This window comes from Oncorhynchus kisutch, linkage group LG15, assembly GCF_002021735.2.
Source record: "Oncorhynchus kisutch isolate 150728-3 linkage group LG15, Okis_V2, whole genome shotgun sequence".
In the NCBI taxonomy this organism is placed as follows: Eukaryota; Metazoa; Chordata; class Actinopteri; order Salmoniformes; family Salmonidae; genus Oncorhynchus; species Oncorhynchus kisutch.
Genome location: NC_034188.2, coordinates 27,792,478 through 27,812,359, shown reverse-complemented (window position 1 = coordinate 27,812,359; position 19,882 = coordinate 27,792,478). Strand labels below are relative to the sequence as shown.

At 43.3% G+C, this 19,882-nt stretch overlaps 3 protein-coding genes across 3 annotated transcripts; all 3 read left to right on the top strand.

Annotated features, from left to right (window-relative positions):
• The first annotated feature begins 1,409 nt into the window (after positions 1-1,409).
• On the top strand, positions 1,410-4,018 carry LOC109878391 (protocadherin gamma-A5-like). Its single transcript, XM_031791386.1, has one exon. It carries the CDS (start codon positions 1,553-1,555, stop codon positions 4,016-4,018), a length of 2,466 nt encoding a protein of 821 aa, XP_031647246.1. The 5' UTR covers positions 1,410-1,552.
• A 773-nt stretch (positions 4,019-4,791) lies between these two features.
• LOC116353589 (protocadherin beta-16-like) lies at positions 4,792-7,922 on the top strand. The gene has a single exon (XM_031789983.1). It carries the CDS (start codon positions 5,034-5,036, stop codon positions 7,563-7,565), a length of 2,532 nt encoding a protein of 843 aa, XP_031645843.1. The 5' UTR covers positions 4,792-5,033; the 3' UTR covers positions 7,566-7,922.
• A 151-nt stretch (positions 7,923-8,073) lies between these two features.
• Positions 8,074-18,855, top strand: LOC109886704 (protocadherin beta-12-like). Its single transcript, XM_031791385.1, has 5 exons — positions 8,074-10,884; positions 13,291-14,012; positions 14,148-14,382; positions 16,866-17,918; positions 18,844-18,855. Exons 1-5 carry the CDS (start codon positions 8,401-8,403, stop codon positions 18,853-18,855), a joined length of 4,506 nt encoding a protein of 1,501 aa, XP_031647245.1. The 5' UTR covers positions 8,074-8,400.
• The last annotated feature ends 1,027 nt before the right edge of the window (positions 18,856-19,882 follow it).

The following is a 19,882-nucleotide window of genomic DNA, read 5'->3' as shown; positions in this document are numbered from 1 at the left end:
AACGGGGTGACTGCTTCCTCTGTTGTCTCAGTAAATTCAGAAAATGGCGCCATCCATGCTGTTAGGTCATTCGATTATGAACAAATCAAGTCGTTTCAATTCAACGTCATTGCCCGTGATGGAGGGTCTCCAACTCTCAGTTCAGTGGTCGCTGTTAGAATATTAGTCCAGGACCAGAATGACAACGCGCCTCAGGTTCTGTATCCAGTCCAGACTAGCAGCTCTCTGGTGGCTGAAATGGTGCCTCGTTCAGCAGATGTGGGCTATCTTGTCACTAAAGTGGTGGCTGTTGATGTGGACTCTGGACAGAATGCCTGGCTCTCGTATAAACTGCAGAAAGCGACAGACAGGGCGCTGTTTGAAGTGGGCTTACAGAATGGAGAAATAAGAACTATACGCCAAGTCACTGATAAAGATGCTGTGAAACAAAGGCTCACTGTTGTAGTGGAGGACAACGGGCAGCCATCTCGTTCAGCTACAGTCAATGTTAACGTGGCGGTGGCGGACAGCTTCCCTGAAGTGCTCTCGGAGTTCACTGACTTTACGCACGACAAGGAGTACAATGACAACCTGACTTTTTACTTAGTCTTGGCTTTGGCTGTAGTCTCATTTCTGTTCATCACATGTTTAGTGGTTATTTTATCAGTGAAAATATACAGATGGAGACAGTCTCGCGTCCTCTATCATTCCAATCTCCCGGTTATTCCGTATTATCCACCGCGTTACGCAGACACTTTGGGGACAGGAACTCTACAGCACGTGTACAATTACGAGGTGTGCAGGACGACTGACTCCAGAAAGAGTGACTGTAAGTTCGTCAGACCCTGTAGTCAGAACGTTCTGATAATGGACCCCAGTTCTACAGGGACGATGCAGCGGATGCAGAGTGAAAATAACATCCTGGATGAACCAGACTCTCCACTAGAGGTGAGTTTAATGAGTTTAAATTATAGCAACTTGCATTGAAATACATCTCATCAATATGTCCAAAGTTTCATAGTAAAACATCAGAGAATGTTGAAATGTCACATAACGTCCTCTGGCGGTATGGGTGAAGGGTCCTATGCTGACATTGTGCTCCTGGTGTTTTGAACCAGGTAATTAATCATGGTTTGAAAGATAATTCGTAAAGTGATGTTTGCCTTTTACATCATTTATCCCGTTGTTGTCTTTCTCCTTCAAATAACTGTTTCGTTGTTTGTAATACTTGAAGTACATGTGTCGTTGATAACTTAGAGAATATGATTGCATGCGTTTCTCACGTCATTATATTGAGTGACCAACTATTTTCATATCGGACTCTGCGGGCCGCTGTTGGTCTTAAAATCATACTTGAACCGATGTGAACACTGATGTACCCTCCTCAGTACCTCCCATATTCCCTCAGTGTCAGAGAGTGAGGGCTCAGCACGAATGCGCTCTTTTTTCACTATCCTTTTTTTGTTGACACGAGCTATTACATTGATGGATTCTAGTTTAGAGTTTCAACAGTGACCAGATGTATTTGATCGAATTTGAATATAGCTGGTGTGGTCTTATTTGACATTTTACCATGTGGAATTCGATGATTTGGTTTGAGTCCACGGGTTCTGCCAGAAATGGACGCTCGCTTAAACGGCAAGTACAGGCCTTTATTCTTGTTTTCCTCGCCCAGATTATTCACGGGCAGATTCGTTATTCTATCCCAGAGGAGATGAGAAAGGGCTCGTTTGTTGGAAATGTTGCGGATGATTTAGGAATTAACGCTAAACGAATGAAATCGGGTGGCGCTCGCATTGTTAGCGGCGATAGCAGCGAGTATATTAGGTTGGATGTAGACAAAGGGACACTGGTCGTAGGAGAGAGGATAGACAGGGAGCAGCTATGCGGACAGACATCGCCCTGCAGCTTGAGCTTCGAGATGATTATGATGAATCCTATGCAGCTGCTTAGCATTGTGGTGGAAATACTAGATGTTAACGACAACTCGCCCTTCTTTACTGAAAAAGAAATTCAAATAGAAATCTCAGAGTCTACTCTGCCGGGTACGAGGATATTACAGGAGAGTGCGACAGACCCAGATGTCGGTATCAATACACTGCAAGGCTACACCTTGCACCCTACTGATCATTTCAGCATTAAAATCCAGACTGGTCCCGATGGCAGCAAATATGTGGAGATGTATCTGTTTGCGCCTTTAGACCGAGAGAAAAGGGGGAACCTGCTTCTCACCTTGATTGCTGTAGACGGCGGGGACCCGCAGAGATCTGGAGCACTTCAAATACACATAACTGTGCTTGATGCCAATGATAATGGCCCCATTTTTATGCATCCGATTTTTAAAGCGTCTGTAACCGAAAATGCAGCCACAGGCACTGTGGTGACTACTGTAAGTGCCACTGACGCAGATGAGGGGCCATACGGTCATGTCACTTACCATTTTGCTCGTGTACCTCCCGACGTCGCAGAATTATTTTCTTTAGATGAGAATACAGGCAAAATAACAGTAACTGGTCAAATTGATTATGAAAAGAATAAGCAATATGAACTCGGTTTACAGGCTAAAGACCAAGGAGGACAAATGGACTCCACAAAAGTAATTATTGACGTTATTGATGTGAATGACAACGTCCCCTTGATTACACTAACGTCATTCTCGAGTCCAATATCTGAAGATTCGATCAGTGGCACAACCTTGGCTATAATAAATGTCAAAGACATAGATTCTGGTCTAAACGGAAAGGTAGAATGTTCGATAAATACCAAGATCCCGTTTGCCATCCAGTCGTCTCTAAAGAGCTATTACACCCTTGTGACAGATGGTGTTTTGGACAGAGAGCGTAATGCCGAATATAACATTACATTCACCGCCGTAGATGAGGGTATCCAGCCCCTGTCGGCCAGTAAAACCATCACACTGAGAATCTCAGACGTTAATGACAATGCGCCCGTTTTTGAGCAGAGTTTATACTCTGCCACTGTGATGGAAAACAACGTCCCGGCGGTGTCAGTGTTTTCTGTGAAGGCTCACGACTCAGATTGGGGTCAGAACGCACGCATGTCCTACGTGCTCATGGATTCTCAATTTAATGGGAATCCGATATCGTCCTACATCTCTGTTAATGCGGAGACAGGTTCCATCCAAGCAGTGCGCTCCTTCGATTATGAGCAAACTAAATCATTTGAGATTTATATTAAAGCTCAAGATGGAGGCTCCCCGCCTCTCAGCAGCAATGCCACAGTCAAAATCAGCATCCTTGACCAGAACGACAACACGCCTCAGGTTCTGTACCCAGTCCAGACGAGCAGCTCTCTGGTGTCTGAAATGGTGCCTCGTTCTGCAGATGTGGGCTATCTTGTCACTAAAGTGGTGGCTGTTGATGTGGACTCTGGACAGAATGCCTGGCTCTCGTATAAACTGCAGAAAGCAACAGACAGGGCACTGTTTGAAGTGGGCTTACAGAATGGAGAAATAAGAACTGTACGCCAAGTCACTGATAAAGATGCTGTGAAGCAAAGGCTCACTGTTGTAGTGGAGGACAACGGGCAGCCCTCTCGTTCAGCTACAGTCAATGTTAACGTGGCGGTGGCGGACAGCTTCCCTGAAGTGCTCTCGGAGTTCACTGACTTTACGCACGAGAAGGACTACAATGACAACCTGACTTTTTACTTAGTCTTGGCTTTGGCTGTTGTCTCATTTCTGTTCATCACATGTTTAGTGGTTATTATATCAGTGAAAATATACAGATGGAGACAGTCTCGCGTCCTCTATCATTCCAATCTCCCGGTTATTCCGTATTATCCACCGCGTTACGCAGACACCTTGGGGAAAGGAACTCTACAGCACGTGTACAATTACGAGGTGTGCAGGACGACTGACTCCAGAAAGAGTGACTTTAAGTTCGTCAGACCCTGTAGTCAGAACGTACTGATAATGGACCCCAGTTCTACAGGGACGATGCAGCGGATGCAGAGTGAACAGAACATCCTGGATGAACCAGACTCTCCACTAGAGGTGAGTTTCTTGGAGTTTAAATAAAGTAGCTAATTTTGTTGCAGTACATCTTTACAATAAGTTTGTTTGTATAACTTTTTCTCAACTGTTTTACCCTGGTTCCTCACTCTTTTTTATCGGTATCTCAGTAGTTGGGTTTCTCTCTCTACTCTATTTTATAGCAGTAAATCAAGGATTACGTATTGTTTTAGTAACCTATAAAACGTTTTAGGTTCGTTTTGTATGTGTGCTGTGTTTTTAGAGATGTAGCCTATTTCGAACTGAGCGTTAGTGCTTGTGATTTATTTGTAACTCTGTAGTGTTGCAATGTTGCTTCAGCACCACCCTGTGTGGACAGCGACACTTGTGTCTCCATAGCAGCAGAGGGCTGCTTCGCTCACTCACACTGTGTATAATCCCTTCTTCGTACCTCTGTCTATTGACCAAATGTCACTATAGATTTTAGCATTTACGAAGCATATTACTTTCAGCAATTATAGGTATTGGTTTGTAATGTTAAACCACGGTTTGCAAGACTGTTTCATGGAATAATTGTTATGCACGATCCAATCTGAGTTTGATGGGATAGCGGTATTCTTTAGTAGGCTATACAATTATCATATAATTGTAGTTAGGAACGTTAATTTATTTAGATTGCAGAAAGTGAAGTGTTTAGCTAGTGGTTTGTATATGGATCAGTTTGGAAAGGAAATAATCCTGTACTGTGTTAAATTATTTCCGAAAGGTTTTTGATGTAAATATGTTGGACACTGAGGGCCGCTGTTGATCAGTGAAATGATTTCTGTGCAGTGTTGTCAGTCAGTAGAGTCCCCCCCCTATCACTGCGCTCTGCCAGAGGAGAGGGAGAGACTGCGCTTCATATGAGGCGGGGCGAGACAGAGACACCATCGCTCTGATCCATACATGTTACCGATAAATGAAGGGGACACGAAAATAGCCTGTATTGAAATAATACTTTGAATATTACACTTCAGTTTGTTGGCGGGATCTGAGAAACCATTATACGGAATATTTGTATTGGATTTCTTCGCTGTTGGCTATGGCATTGGAAGGATTCCTTCAGCCTAAATGTATAAAATGGCGTTTGTGTTGTGGACTGCGGTGGCAAGTACTTCTTTTCCTCCTGTATTTCAGTCATATTGTCAGTGGCCAAATCCGCTATTCCATTCCGGAGGAGATGAAGAAAGGTTCTCTTATCGGTAACGTAGCTCAAGACCTGGGGTTAGATTTGAAAAGGCTCAGAGCGGGCCGGGCCCGTATCGTGACCGGAGAAAGCATTCAGTACACAGAGCTGAAGACAGACAAAGGGATTCTAGTCGTGAGTGAGAGAATAGACCGAGAGCATCTTTGTGGCGATGTCACACCGTGTAGCTTCAACTTCGAAATTATTCTAGAAAATCCAATGGAGCTTCATCGTGTGACTGTAGAAGTATTGGATGTAAATGACCATGCGCCTTCTTTTCCAATACAAGATATACAATTTGAAATCAGTGAATCGGCTAATGTTGGTGCGCGATTTCTGCTAGAGAGTGCAGTGGATCCCGATGTAGGCCTCAACGCCCTTCAGAATTATATTTTAACCCCAAATTATAATTTCATTCTGAAACAACATGCGAATCCGGACGGTAGTAAATATGCTGAGATGGTCCTCCAGAAATCGTTAGACAGGGAGGAGCACCCTCGTCTCTCTGTAAAGCTCTTGGCTGTAGATGGTGGAACCCCGCAGAGATCTAGCACAGTAAATATAGAGATCACTGTCTTAGATGTCAATGACAATGCACCTATGTTTAACCAGTCACTTTACAGGGCTACTGTGATGGAGGACGCTCCAAAGGGCACTTATATCACAACCGTAAACGCCAGCGATGCAGACAGTGGATCAAATGGACAAATATCGTACTATTTGTCGAAATTGAAAGGGAATACAGTTGACATATTTAACATTGATATGGCGACTGGGACCATTTCTGTTTCCGGTCAGATAGATTATGAGAAAGATAATAAATATGAAATCAGGGTAGAGGCAAAGGATCAGGGTGGTTTAACAGACTCCAGTAAAGTTGTTATTGAGGTTCTAGACGTGAATGACAACGCACCAGTTATAAACGTCATGTCCTTCTCCAGCCTTGTGTCTGAAGATGCTCCTCCTGGCACCACTATTGCTATTATAAATGTTAAAGATGCTGATTCAGAGAGAAACGGACAGATTACATGCTCTATAAATACTAACCTTCCATTTAAAATTCAGTCGTCATTAAGTAGTTATTATAATTTGATCTCAGACATAGCTTTAGACAGAGAAACGACACCGGAATACAACATCACCATAACAGCGACAGATTCTGGTTCGCCTCCACTCTCCAGCACCAGCACATTACACCTTAGAATCTCTGACGTAAATGACAATGCTCCATTGTTTCATCAACGCTCATACTCGACTTACGTCACAGAGAATAACTCTCCTGGAATGTCCATATTTACTGTCAGCGCGCGAGACTCTGACTGGAACCAGAACGCTAGAATCTCGTACCTGTTGGAGGACACGCAGATCAGTGGAACTCCAGTCTCTACTTATATATCTATTAACTCTGAAACTGGAGTTTTACATGCGGTTCGTTCCTATGATTATGAACAAATCAAACAGCTTACAGTGGTGGTTAAAGCGCAGGATGGAGGCTCTCCTCCCCTCAGTAGCAATGTGACTGTGAAAATAATGATCCAGGACCAGAATGACAACTCGCCCCAGGTTCTGTATCCAGTCCAGACTAGCAGCTCTCTGGTGGCTGAAATGGTGCCTCGTTCAGCAGATGTGGGCTACCTTGTTACTAAAGTGGTGGCTGTTGATATAGACTCTGGACAGAATGCCTGGCTCTCGTATAAACTGCAGAAAGCGACAGACAGGGCGCTGTTTGAAGTGGGCTTACAGAATGGAGAAATAAGAACTGTACGCCAAGTCACTGATAAAGATGTTGTGAAGCAAAGGCTCATTGTTGTAGTGGAGGACAACGGGCAGCCATCTCGTTCAGCTACAGTCAATGTTAACGTGGCGGTGGCCGACAGCTTCCCTGAAGTGCTCTCGGAGTTCACTGACTTTACGCACGAGAAGGAGTACAATGACAACCTGACTTTTTACTTAGTCTTGGCTTTGGCTGTAGTCTCATTTCTGTTCATCACATGTTTAGCGGTTATTATATCAGTGAAAATATACAGATGGAGACAGTCTCGCGTCCTCTATCATTCCAATCTCCCGGTTATTCCGTATTATCCACCGCGTTACGCAGACACTTTGGGGACAGGAACTCTACAGCACGTGTACAATTACGAGGTGTGCAGGACGACTGACTCCAGAAAGAGTGACTGTAAGTTCGTCAGACCCTGTAGTCAGAACGTACTGATAATGGACCCCGGTTCTACAGGGACGATGCAGCGGATGCAGAGTGAAAATAACATCCTGGATGAAACAGACTCCCCACTAGAGGTGAGTTTAAATAGTACAGTACCTTGTGTCGCAATTCATCTCTCCAACGTGTCCTTTTTAACCAAATTAGCTATTGTGCTCTCCGGCCTTTAGGTTACGTAAAGCCATATCTCTTTGGTCAACATTATAAGCTTAAATAATTTTTGGGTAGTTTTGGCTTTTATAGTTTGCACGCTGTCTAAGTTTGTAGAAGGTGACATTGTACTCAGTAAGACTGCATGTGGTAAGTTCATTTCAGCATCACTCGAGGTGGACAGTGCCACTTCTGTGGGGGTGAGGAGGGGGTTTCTCCGCTCTCTCACACAGTGTGCTATCCCTTGTCCTGCTCGATCAACATTTACTTTGCTGTAGAGTGCCCATAGAATGACTTGGATCCGTGTTGATCGCAAGAAAATAACTCCGCTGTCTCATTGTATTGTTTATTAATGACTTAAGTAGCGGACTCATGGGAATGTTTTTAATGCACGGAATGTTTTTTTTTTGGGGGGGGGTGCGGGGGTGACATGTTTCAGTATCTAATCATACTATTTTCCCCGCTGGTCAAAGTATTTTACTACATGAAAGTTGTATTCAAATATGTTGCACCTAGCACGGTGTTTAACTACCTATTTGTGAAACAAGTAGTGCTGTAAAGTATTTAATCATTTCTACACAGTTCTAAATTGTTCATGTTATCTGGTGTTTTGGACTCTAAGGGCCGCTGTTGATCAACAAAATAATTTATGTCCAATGTTGTCAGTCAGTAGAGTCCCATCCCCTATCACTGCGCTTTACTTGAGGACAGCGAGAGACTGCGCTTCATTCGAGGCGGGGCGCGACAGAGAGACATTTGCTCTGATCTATAGATACACGGAGGGGACTTTTGAAGTAGGCTGGATTAAAATATAAAGTCAACAATCACTCTTCTATTTGATCATCGTTTCTGTGGATGCGGTATAAGGAACACTCGTGTCTGGTGTATTATCCGTTGGCTATGGCATTGGAAGGATCCCTTCAACCTAAATGCCTAAGATGGCGTTTGTGCTGTGGACTGCGGTGGCAAATACTGATTTTCCTCCTGTATTTCAGTCATATTGCCAGTGGACAAATCCGCTATTCCATTCCGGAGGAGATGAAGAAAGGTTCTCTTATCGGTAACGTAGCTCAAGACCTGGGGTTAGATCTGAAAAGGCTCCGAGCGGGCCGAGCCCGTATCGTGACAGGAGAAAGCATTCAGTACACAGAGCTGAAGACAGACAAAGGGATTCTAGTCGTGAGTGAGAGAATAGACCGAGAGCAGCTTTGTGGTGACGTCACACCGTGTAGCTTCAACTTCGAAATTATACTGGAAACGCCAATGGAGCTCCATCATGTTACTGTGGAAATTTGGGATGTAAATGATCATGCCCCTATTTTTCCGAATAATCACATCAAATTTGAAATCAGTGAATCCGCCACTCTGGGATCTCGTTTTGTGTTGGAGAGTGCTGAGGATCATGACGTAGGAGTTAACGGTCTACAGAATTATGTTTTAACCACGAATGACAATTTTATTCTGAAACAGCATGCGAATCCTGATGGTAGAAGGTTTGCCGAAATGATTTTACAGAAACCGTTAGATAGAGAGGAGCATCCTCGTCTCTCTCTAAAGCTAATCGCTGAAGACGGTGGAAATCCGCAGAGATCTGGCACAGTAAATATAGAGATCACTGTCCTAGATGTCAATGACAATGCGCCTGTGTTTAACCAGTCAGTGTACAGAGCTACTGTAATGGAAAACGCACAGAAAGGCACCTTTATCACAACCTTAAATGCCAGCGATGCAGACAGTGGTTCGAATGGGTTAGTTACTTATTCATTTTCTAACTTAAAAGGGAACTTAGCAGATATATTTGAAATTGGCAGGACAACTGGCAAAATATCTGTAGCTGGACAAATAGATTTTGAAAAAGACAAGAAATATGAAATTAGAGTTGAGGCTAAAGACCAAGGTGGTTTAACAGACCTCGGTAAAGTTGTCATAGAAATAGTTGACATAAATGACAACGCACCTGTTATAAACGTCATGTCTTTCTCCAGCCCTGTGTCTGAAGATTCTCCTTTGGGAACAACCATTGCGATAATCAATGTCAAAGACGTCGATTCTGAGAGGAATGGTCAGGTTACATGCTCTATAGATATGAATCTCCCATTTAAGATCAAATTATCTATGACAAATTATTACAATTTGATCACTGATTTAACTTTTGACCGGGAAACGACACCAGAATACAACATAACCATAACAGCGACAGATTCTGGTTCGCCTCCACTCTCTAGCACCAGGACATTACACCTTAGAATCTCAGACGTAAATGACAATGCTCCATTGTTTCATCAGGGCTCATACTCGACTTACGTCACAGAGAATAACTCTCCTGGAATGTCCATATTTACAGTCAGCGCGCGGGATTCTGACTGGAATCAGAACGCTAGAATCTCGTACCTCTTGGAGGACACGCAGATCAGTGGAACTCCAGTCTCTACTTATATATCCATTAACTCTGAAACTGGAGTTTTACATGCGGTTCGTTCCTTTGATTATGAACAAATTAAAGAGTTAAAACTTGTGGCTAAGGCGCAAGACGGAGGCTCTCCTCCCCTCAGTAGTAATGTGAGTGTCAACATCTTCATACAAGATCAGAACGACAACGCACCTCAGGTTCTGTACCCAGTACAGACTAGCAGCTCTCTAGTGGCTGAAATGGTGCCTCGTTCAGCAGATGTGGGCTATCTTGTCACTAAAGTGGTGGCTGTTGATGTGGACTCTGGACAGAATGCCTGGCTCTCGTATAAACTGCAGAAAGCGACAGACAGGGCGCTGTTTGAAGTGGGCTTACAGAATGGAGAAATAAGAACTGTACGCCAAGTCACTGATAAAGATGCTGTGAAACAAAGGCTCACTGTTGTAGTGGAGGACAACGGGCAGCCCTCTCGTTCAGCTACAGTCAATGTTAACGTGGCGGTGGCAGACAGCTTCCCTGAAGTGCTCTCGGAGTTCACTGACTTTACACACGACAAGGACTACAATGACAACCTGACTTTTTACTTAGTCTTGGCTTTGGCTGTAGTCTCATTTCTGTTCATCACATGTTTAGTGGTTATTATATCAGTGAAAATATACAGATGGAGACAGTCTCGCGTCCTCTATCATTCCAATCTCCCGGTTATTCCGTATTATCCACCGCGTTACGCAGACACTTTGGGGACAGGAACTCTACAGCACGTGTACAATTACGAGGTGTGCAGGACGACTGACTCCAGAAAGAGTGACTGTAAGTTCGTCAGACCCTGTAGTCAGAACGTACTGATAATGGACCCCAGTTCTACAGGGACGATGCAGCGGATGCAGAGTGAACAGAACATCCTGGATGAACCAGACTCCCCACTAGAGGTGAGTGTGTTGGAGTTTAAACAGTATGGCTCATTGGGTTGGAATATATATTTTCAATACTTTTTAAAAAGTGTCCTTTGTAACCATTTTACCTATTGTGCCTACTTAATATTTCTGCAGTTAACAGTATTCATTCAAAACAGCTGTTAAGTATTGTTGTGGTTAGATTGGGCTTTTATAGAATTCCATTGCCACTTGAGTTTTTATTCTGTGGTTTCGACGTTAGCAAACTAATAGCTACAATAGAAGCGATGACTTGTCTATTGGTTAGTTTGGGCTTTTATAGTATACCTACCGATTTGTTTTCATCACAATAGCAGCAATGTGGGCTGTGTGGCCATTTCAGCAACACTCTCTGTGGACAGCGCCACTTCTGTCCTGATAGAATCAAAGGTCTGCTCTCCCTTGTTCCAACGGCAGTGTTATGACAAAGAGTCGCTATGGAGTCCCTTGAGCAGTGTTAACTGCTTGTCAATAACCAACCCACTTTCGTGCGGAATATGTTGTTCAATAATGCTTTGGATGGCGGATCCACGGAAATGTTTTTAGGCACGTTCGAATCCATTGCTAAGAGGATGGTGTAGCATGATTTAGTGACAAATTATTGCTATTTGCCTTACTGGTCCAAGTATTATAGTCATTTAACGTTTCATTTATTTAGATTTCACCTAGCACTGTGTTCAACTAGCTATTTGAAATATTTTGAGAACAAATTAGTGCTGTAAATTGTTTAATATTTTCTACGTTTTTACAGATTCAAATATAATGTGTGTTCATTTTTTGGACTCTGAGAGCCGCTGTTGATCAGTGAAATAATTTCTGTCCAGTGTTGTCAGTCTGAAGAGTTCCCTCCCCTATCACTGCGCTCTGCCAGAGGAGAGGGAGAGACTCTGCGCTTCACATGAGGTGGGGTGCGACAGAGAGACACTCGCTCTGGTCTTTACAGATATCGAAAGAAGACGGTGAAAATAGCCTGGATTTAAATAATAAGTAAAATATCGCTCTTCTATTTGTTGAGGATAAAAGGAATATTTCTGTTGGATCTATTATTTGTTGGCTATGGCATTGGAAGGATTCCTTCAACCTAAATACTTAAGATGGCGTTTGTGCTGTGGACTGCCGTGGCAAGTACTTATTTTCCTCCTGTATTTCAGTCATATTGTCAGTGGTCAAATCCGCTATTCCATTCCGGAGGAGATGAAGAAAGGTTCTCTTATCGGTAACGTAGCTCAAGACCTGGGGTTAGATTTGAAAAGGCTCAGAGCGGGTCGGGCCCGTATCGTGACCGGAGAAAGCATTCAGTACACAGAGCTGAAGACAGACAAAGGGGTTCTAGTCGTGAGTGAGAGAATAGACCGAGAGCAGCTTTGTGGCGACGTCACACCGTGTAGCTTCAGCTTCGAAATTATTCTAGAAAATCCAATGGAGCTTCATCATGTTACAATAGAAATCCTGGACATTAACGACAATTCTCCAATATTTAAGAAAAATAATATTCATTTAGAAATCAGTGAATCCGCTGTTATTGGTGCGCGTTTTGCGTTAGCCAGTGCAGAGGACTCTGATGTAGGATCTAATGGCCTACAGGAGTATGTTTTAAGTTCAAACGATAATTTCATTCTAAAACAACATCCAAATGCCGACGGAAGAAAATATGCTGAGATGGTCCTCCAGAAACCGTTAGATAGAGAGGAGCATCCTCGTCTCTCTTTAAAGCTAATCGCTGTAGACGGTGGAAATCCGCAGAGATCTGGCACAGTAAATATAGATATCACTGTCCTAGATGCCAATGACAATGCGCCTGTGTTTAACCAGTCATTGTACATGGCTACTGTGATGGAAAACGCACCGAACGGCACATATATTACCATCGTAAATGCCAGTGATGCAGACAGCGGGACGAATAGTTTTATTGTATACTCTATTTCAGACATGAATGGTGGTCTTGCTGATGTGTTGACTATCAATGAAACCACAGGCAGAATATCCGTTTCAGGGTTGATTGATTACGAAAAAGAGAAAAGGTTTGAACTGAGAATTGAAGCAAAGGACCATGGAGGCTTAACGGATTCGAGTAAAGTTATTGTTGAGGTCATTGACAAAAACGATAATGAGCCTGTTATAAGCGTCATGTCATTCACGAGTCCGATTTCTGAAGACTCTCCTCCGGGTACAACCATCGGTATCATCAACGTTAAAGACCTTGATTCAGGTGAAAACGGACATGTGAGCTGTAGCCTAGACCAAAACATCCCCTTTAAGATAAAATCTAATTTAAGAAATTACTACACCTTGGTAACCGATGCTGTTTTAGACCGCGAGAGCGTGTCAGAACATAACATAACTGTAGTCGCCAAGGACGCAGGGTCGCCTCCTCTCTCAAGTAAGAGAACATTTCACCTGAAGGTGTCAGATGTCAACGACAATGCCCCAGTGTTTCCACGGGGCGTGTACAACTCTTATATCGCAGAGAATAACTCTCCAGGCGTCTCTATATTTACTGTTAGAGCTAAAGACACCGACTCCAATCAAAATTCCCGTATTTACTACATTCTGGAGGATACTGACGTCAACGGGACTCCTATGGCTGCTTATGTTTCGGTAAATGCAGAGAGTGGGGTTATACACGCGGTACGCTCCTTTGATTACGAACAAATCCAAGAGCTTACACTCGTGGTTATGGCGCAAGACGGAGGCTCTCCTCCTCTCAGTAGCAATGTGACTGTGAAATTAATGATCCAGGACCAGAATGACAACGCGCCTCAGGTTCTGTACCCAGTCCAGACTAGCAGCTCTCTGGTGTCTGAAATGGTGCCTCGTTCAGCAGAAGTGGGCTATCTTGTCACTAAAGTGGTGGCTGTTGATGTGGACTCTGGACAGAATGCCTGGCTCTCGTATAAACTGCAGAAAGCGACAGACAGGGCGCTGTTTGAAGTGGGCTTACAGAATGGAGAAATAAGAACTATACGCCAAGTCAATGATAAAGATGCTGTGAAACAAAGGCTCACTGTTGTAGTGGAGGACAACGGGCAGCACTCTCGTTCAGCTACAGTCAATGTTAACGTGGCGGTGGCCGACAGCTTCCCTGAAGTGCTCTCGGAGTTCACTGACTTTACGCACGACAAGGAGTACAATGACAACCTGACTTTTTACTTAGTTTTGGCTTTGGCTGTAGTCTCATTTCTGTTCATCACATGTTTAGTGGTTATTATATCAGTGAAAATATACAGATGGAGACAGTCTCGCGTCCTTTATCATTCCAGTCTCCCGGTTATTCCGTATTATCCACCGCGTTACGCAGACACTTTGGGGACAGGAACTCTACAGCACGTGTACAATTACGAGGTGTGCAGTACGACTGACTCCAGAAAGAGTGACTGTAAGTTCGTCGGACCCTGTAGTCAGAACGTACTGATAATGGACCCCGGTTCTACAGGGACGATGCAGCGGATGCAGAGTGAAAATAATATCCTGGATGAACCAGACTCGCCACTAGAGGTGAGTTTATTGGATCTTACATTATATTGCTCAGTTGGTTGAAATACTGCTCTTATTAATAAATCATTTGTCCTTTGTTTTTGTTATAGTGCGTAAAGGTTTATGTACTCAGTATTTCTCTAGTCAACAGCATAGTTAAATCAGCAGTTACATATTTTTGTGGTTAGCTTTGGCTTTTATATTGTCAGCTGAGTTTTCAGATTGAGGTTTTGACGTTAACATATTACGTTCTACTATAGTGGAAATTACTCCACGTTTTTCGGATTATTTGTTTTTTTTATAGTATGCCTGCTGAGTTGTTTTTAATCTAAGTGCTACAATAGAAACGAGGTAGTGTGGTAAGGATATTTCAGCACCACTGTGTGGACAGCGCTACTTATGTCATGATAGAAGCCGAGTTCTGCTTCGCTCTCTCATACTGCTCCCTTGTGCCAACCGTTGTGGTTTGATAAAGTGACTATGAAATTACTAAATAGTCACTTTAACCAGTGTTGACTGCTTGTCATATGTCAAATATAGCTCAACATACCTTTTTTACTCTGTGGTTCAATAATGGGTTGGAAGGCAGATCCATGGAAATGTTTTTACACGTGTTCCATATTGTGGCTGAGAGGATAGCGTGACATGTTTTAGTATCATATTGTTGCTATTTGCCTTGTCATTGTATTACAGTGACTGCATTTATTGAGATTGCACCAAGCACCGTTTTTAACTAGCTATTTGAAAAATGTTGGATGGAAAGTAGTGCTGTGAAGTGATTAATAATTTCACGTTTTTATCAATTCAACTATAATCTGGTGTTCGTGTTTTGGACTCTAAGGGCCGCTGTTGATCAGTGAAATAAATTATATCCAGTGTTGTCAGTCAGTAGACTCCCCTCCCCTATTACTGCGCTCTGCCAGAGGAGAGGGAGAGACTCTTTGCTCTTAATAGCAGGCGGGGCGCGAGAGAGAGACACTCGCTCAAACGGATACGTGAAGGAGACAGTTAATAGACTCTATTAAAATAACACTTCCACTATCAGTTTCCTCTTCGCTTGTCGTCTCTGAGGATAAGGTCTAAGGAATATTCGTGTTGGATTTTATTCTTTGTTGGCTATGTCATCTGAAGGATTCCTTCAACCTAAATGCGTAAGATGGCGTTTGTGCTGTGGACTGCTGTGGCAAGTACTGATTTTCCTCCTGTATTTCAGTCATATTGTCAGTGGTCAAATCCGCTATTCCATTCCGGAGGAGATGAAGAAAGGTTCTCTTATCGGTAACGTAGCTCAAGACCTGGGGTTAGATTTGAAAAGGCTCAGAGCGGGTCGGGCCCGTATCGTGACCGGAGAAAGCATTCAGTACACAGAGCTGAAGACAGACAAAGGGGTTCTAGTCGTGAGTGAGAGAATAGACCGAGAGCAGCTTTGTGGCGACGTCACACCTTGTAGCTTCAGATTCGAAATCCTTCTAGAAAACCCTATCGAACTACGTCGTATTACTGTGGAGATTCTGGATATAAATGACCATGCCCCTGATTTTCCAAAGAAAGATATTACATTTGAAATTAGCGAGTCTGCTACCTTGGGCTCTCGTTTTACGTTGGCGAGTGCAGAAGATCCCGACGTAGGGCTCAACGCCCTGCAGAGTTATGATTTAACTCCCAATGATCATTTCATTCTAAAGCAACATACGAATCCAGACGGCAGTAAATATGCTGAGATGGTCCTCCAGAAACCGTTAGATAGAGAGGAGCATCCTCGTCTCTCGTTAAAGCTAATCGCTGTAGACGGTGGAAATCCGCAGAGATCTGGCACAGTAAATATAGAGATCACTGTCCTAGATGTCAATGACAATGCGCCTGTGTTTAACCAGTCAGTGTACAGGGCTACTGTGATGGAAAACGCACTGCAAGGCACATATATTGCCACAGTAAATGCCAGCGATGCAGATAACGGATCAAACGGCGTCGTCTCCTATTCCTTCTCCAACCTCAAAAAACATTTAGCTGACATTTTCAACATAGACGAAACAACAGGCACAATATCAGTTGCGGGGGAAATAGATTACGAGAAAGATACAAAATACGAGGTTAGAGTTGAGGCTAAAGACGAAGGAGGTTTAACAGACACCAGTAAAGTTGTCATTGAAATAATTGACATAAATGACAATGCGCCTGTTATAAACGTCATGTCTTTTTCCAGCCCTGTGTGTGAAGATGCTCCTACTGGTACCACGATCGCTATTATAAATGTTAAAGACGCTGATTCAGAGAGAAACGGACAGATTACCTGCACTTTAACTACTAACCTCCCGTTTAAGATCCAATCTTCGTTAAGTAGTTATTATACTTTGATCTCAGATGGAGCTTTTGACAGAGAAACGACACCGGAATACAACATCACCATAACAGCGACAGATTCTGGTTCGCCTCCACTCTCCAGCACGAGGACATTACACCTTAGAATCTCTGACGTAAATGACAATGCTCCATTGTTTCATCAGCGCTCATACTCGACTTACGTCACAGAGAATAACACTCCTGGAATGTCCATATTTACTCTCAGCGCGCGGGACTCTGACTGGAATCAGAACGCTAGAATCTCGTACCTCTTGGAGGACACGCAGATCAGTGGAACTCCAGTCTCTACTTATATATCTATTAACTCTGAAACTGGAGTTTTACATGCGGTTCGTTCCTTTGATTATGAACATATCAAACAGCTTACACTCATGGTTAAGGCGCAAGACGGAGGCTCTCCTCCCCTCAGTAGTAATGTGAGTGTCAACATCTTCATACAAGATCAGAACGACAACGCACCTCAGGTTCTGTACCCAGTACAGACTAGCAGCTCTCTAGTGGCTGAAATGGTGCCTCGTTCAGCAGATGTGGGATATCTTGTCACTAAAGTGGTGGCTGTTGATGTAGACTCTGGACAGAATGCCTGGCTCTCGTATAAACTGCAGAAAGCGACAGACAGGGCGCTGTTTGAAGTGGGTTTACAGAATGGAGAAATAAGAACTATACGCCAAGTCACGGATAAAGATGCTGTGAAACAAAGGCTCACTGTTGTAGTGGAGGACAACGGGCAGCCCTCTCGTTCAGCTACAGTCAATGTTAACGTGGCGGTGGCAGACAGCTTCCCTGAAGTGCTCTCGGAGTTCACTGACTTTACGCACGACAAGGAGTACAATGACAACCTGACTTTTTACTTAGTTTTGGCTTTGGCTGTAGTCTCATTTCTGTTCATCACATGTTTAGTGGTTATTATATCAGTGAAAATATACCGATGGAGACAGTCTCGCGTACTCTATCATTCCAATCTCCCGGTTATTCCGTACTATCCACCGCGTTACGCAGACACTTTGGGGACAGGAACTCTGCAGCACGTGTACAATTACGAGGTGTGCAGGACGACTGACTCCAGAAAGAGTGACTGTAAGTTCGTCAGACCCTGTAGTCAGAACGTACTGATAATGGACCCCAGTTCTACAGGGACGATGCAGCGGATGCAGAGTGAACAGAACATCCTGGATGAACTAGACTCTCCACTAGAGGTGAGTTTAGCTGATGTTGAAAAATATACATCATCTTGATGGAATACATCTCTAAAATGTGCACTTTATTCTGTATATACGGTGAACTTTATAGGGCCAAGTTATCTTCTACGTTTTTATTAAAGCTTTGACAATCATAGTAGGCCTATGCCTGCTGAGTTTGTAGAATGTTATTTAGAATGTTTGTGACGAAGCGCTACAATCGTTACGCTGCGGCGCTAAAATGCAACTTCAGAACCACTCTGTGTGGACAGCACAACTTCTGTCAGTCAGCAACAGAGGTTTGCTCCGCTCTCTCACACAAAGTATACATTGTTGAACTGCTGTGTATTGATGAAAAGTTTCTATAGAGTCTCAGCCTTGTGTAGCCTATGCAATGGGAACAAAATAACTCTCTAGAAAGGTATTTGACTGTATTTTCAGTCATGGTTTGGACGGCGGACACATGGCCATGTTTTTACGCACGATCCATTCTAGGACTGAGAGGATAGGACATGTTTTAGTATCTTATGATTACTATGTTCCCTGCTGGTCATAATATTCTAGTAATTGAACGGTGATTTATTTAGATATCATTTTGCACTTGGTTGAATATAAATTTGAAAAAGTATAGCTGTAAAGTATTGCATTTTTTCTGAACCGATGTAAGTTCACATTTAATCTGATGTTCATGTCGTGGACTCTAAGGGCCGCTGTTGATCAGTGAAATAATTTCTGTCCAGTGTTGTCAGTCAGTGGCGTCCCCTCCCCTATCATTGCGCTTTATCAGAGGAGAGGGAGAGGCTCTGCGCTTCATACGAGGTGGGGCGCGGAAGAGACACACTTGTTCTGGTACATGTAGATTACAAATACAATAGAACGGTTAAAAAACCCTGGATTAAGATAATATATCGTTTATTAATCTCCCCTTAACTCGCCGTTCCAGGATCTGGTATAAGGAATCTTTTTATTGAATTTGTTGTATTCTTGGATATGGCTTCTGAAGGATTCCTTCAACCTATATGCGTAAAATGGCGTTTATGTGGACTGCGGTGGCAAGTATTTATTTTTCTCCTGTCATTCTGTCATATTGTCAGTGGCCAAATACGGTATTCCATTCCGGAGGAGATGAAGAAAGGTTCTCTTATCGGTAACGTAGCTCAAGACCTGGGGTTAGATTTGAAAAGGCTCAGAGCGGGCCGGGCCCGTATCGTATCCGGAGAAAGCATTCAGTACACAGAGCTGAAGACAGACAAAGGGATTCTAGTCGTGAGTGAGAGAATAGACCGAGAACAGCTTTGTGGCGACGTCACACCGTGTAGCTTCAGCTTCGAAATCATTCTAGAACATCCGATGGAGCTACACCGCGTGACTGTAGAAATTATAGATGTAAATGACCATGCCCCTGCTTTTTCAAAGAGAGATATACAATTTGAAATTAGCGAGTCCGCTACCTTAGGCTCCCGTTTTACGTTGGCTAGTGCCGAGGATCCTGATGTGGGGTTAAACGCCCTGCAGAATTACTTCTTAACCACGAATGATAATTATGTTTTAAAACAACACGCGAAACCGGACGGTAGTAAATATGCTGAAATGGTTCTTCAGAAACCGTTAGATAGAGAGGAGCATCCTCGTCTCTCTTTAAAACTAATCGCTGTAGATGGTGGAAATCCGCAGAGATCTGGCACAGTAAATATAGAGATAACTGTCCTAGATGCTAATGACAATGCGCCTGTGTTTAACCAGTCAGTGTACAGGGCTTCTGTAATGGAAAACGCTTCAAAAGGGACCTATATCACAACAATAAATGCCAGCGATGCAGACAGTGGATCAAACGGTGTTGTTGCGTATTCTTTCTCCAACCTCAAAAAACATTTAGCTGACATTTTCAATATAGACGAAAAAACAGGCACTATATCAGTTGCGGGGGAATTAGATTACGAGAAAGATAAGAAATTTGAAATCAGGGTAGAGGTGAAGGATCA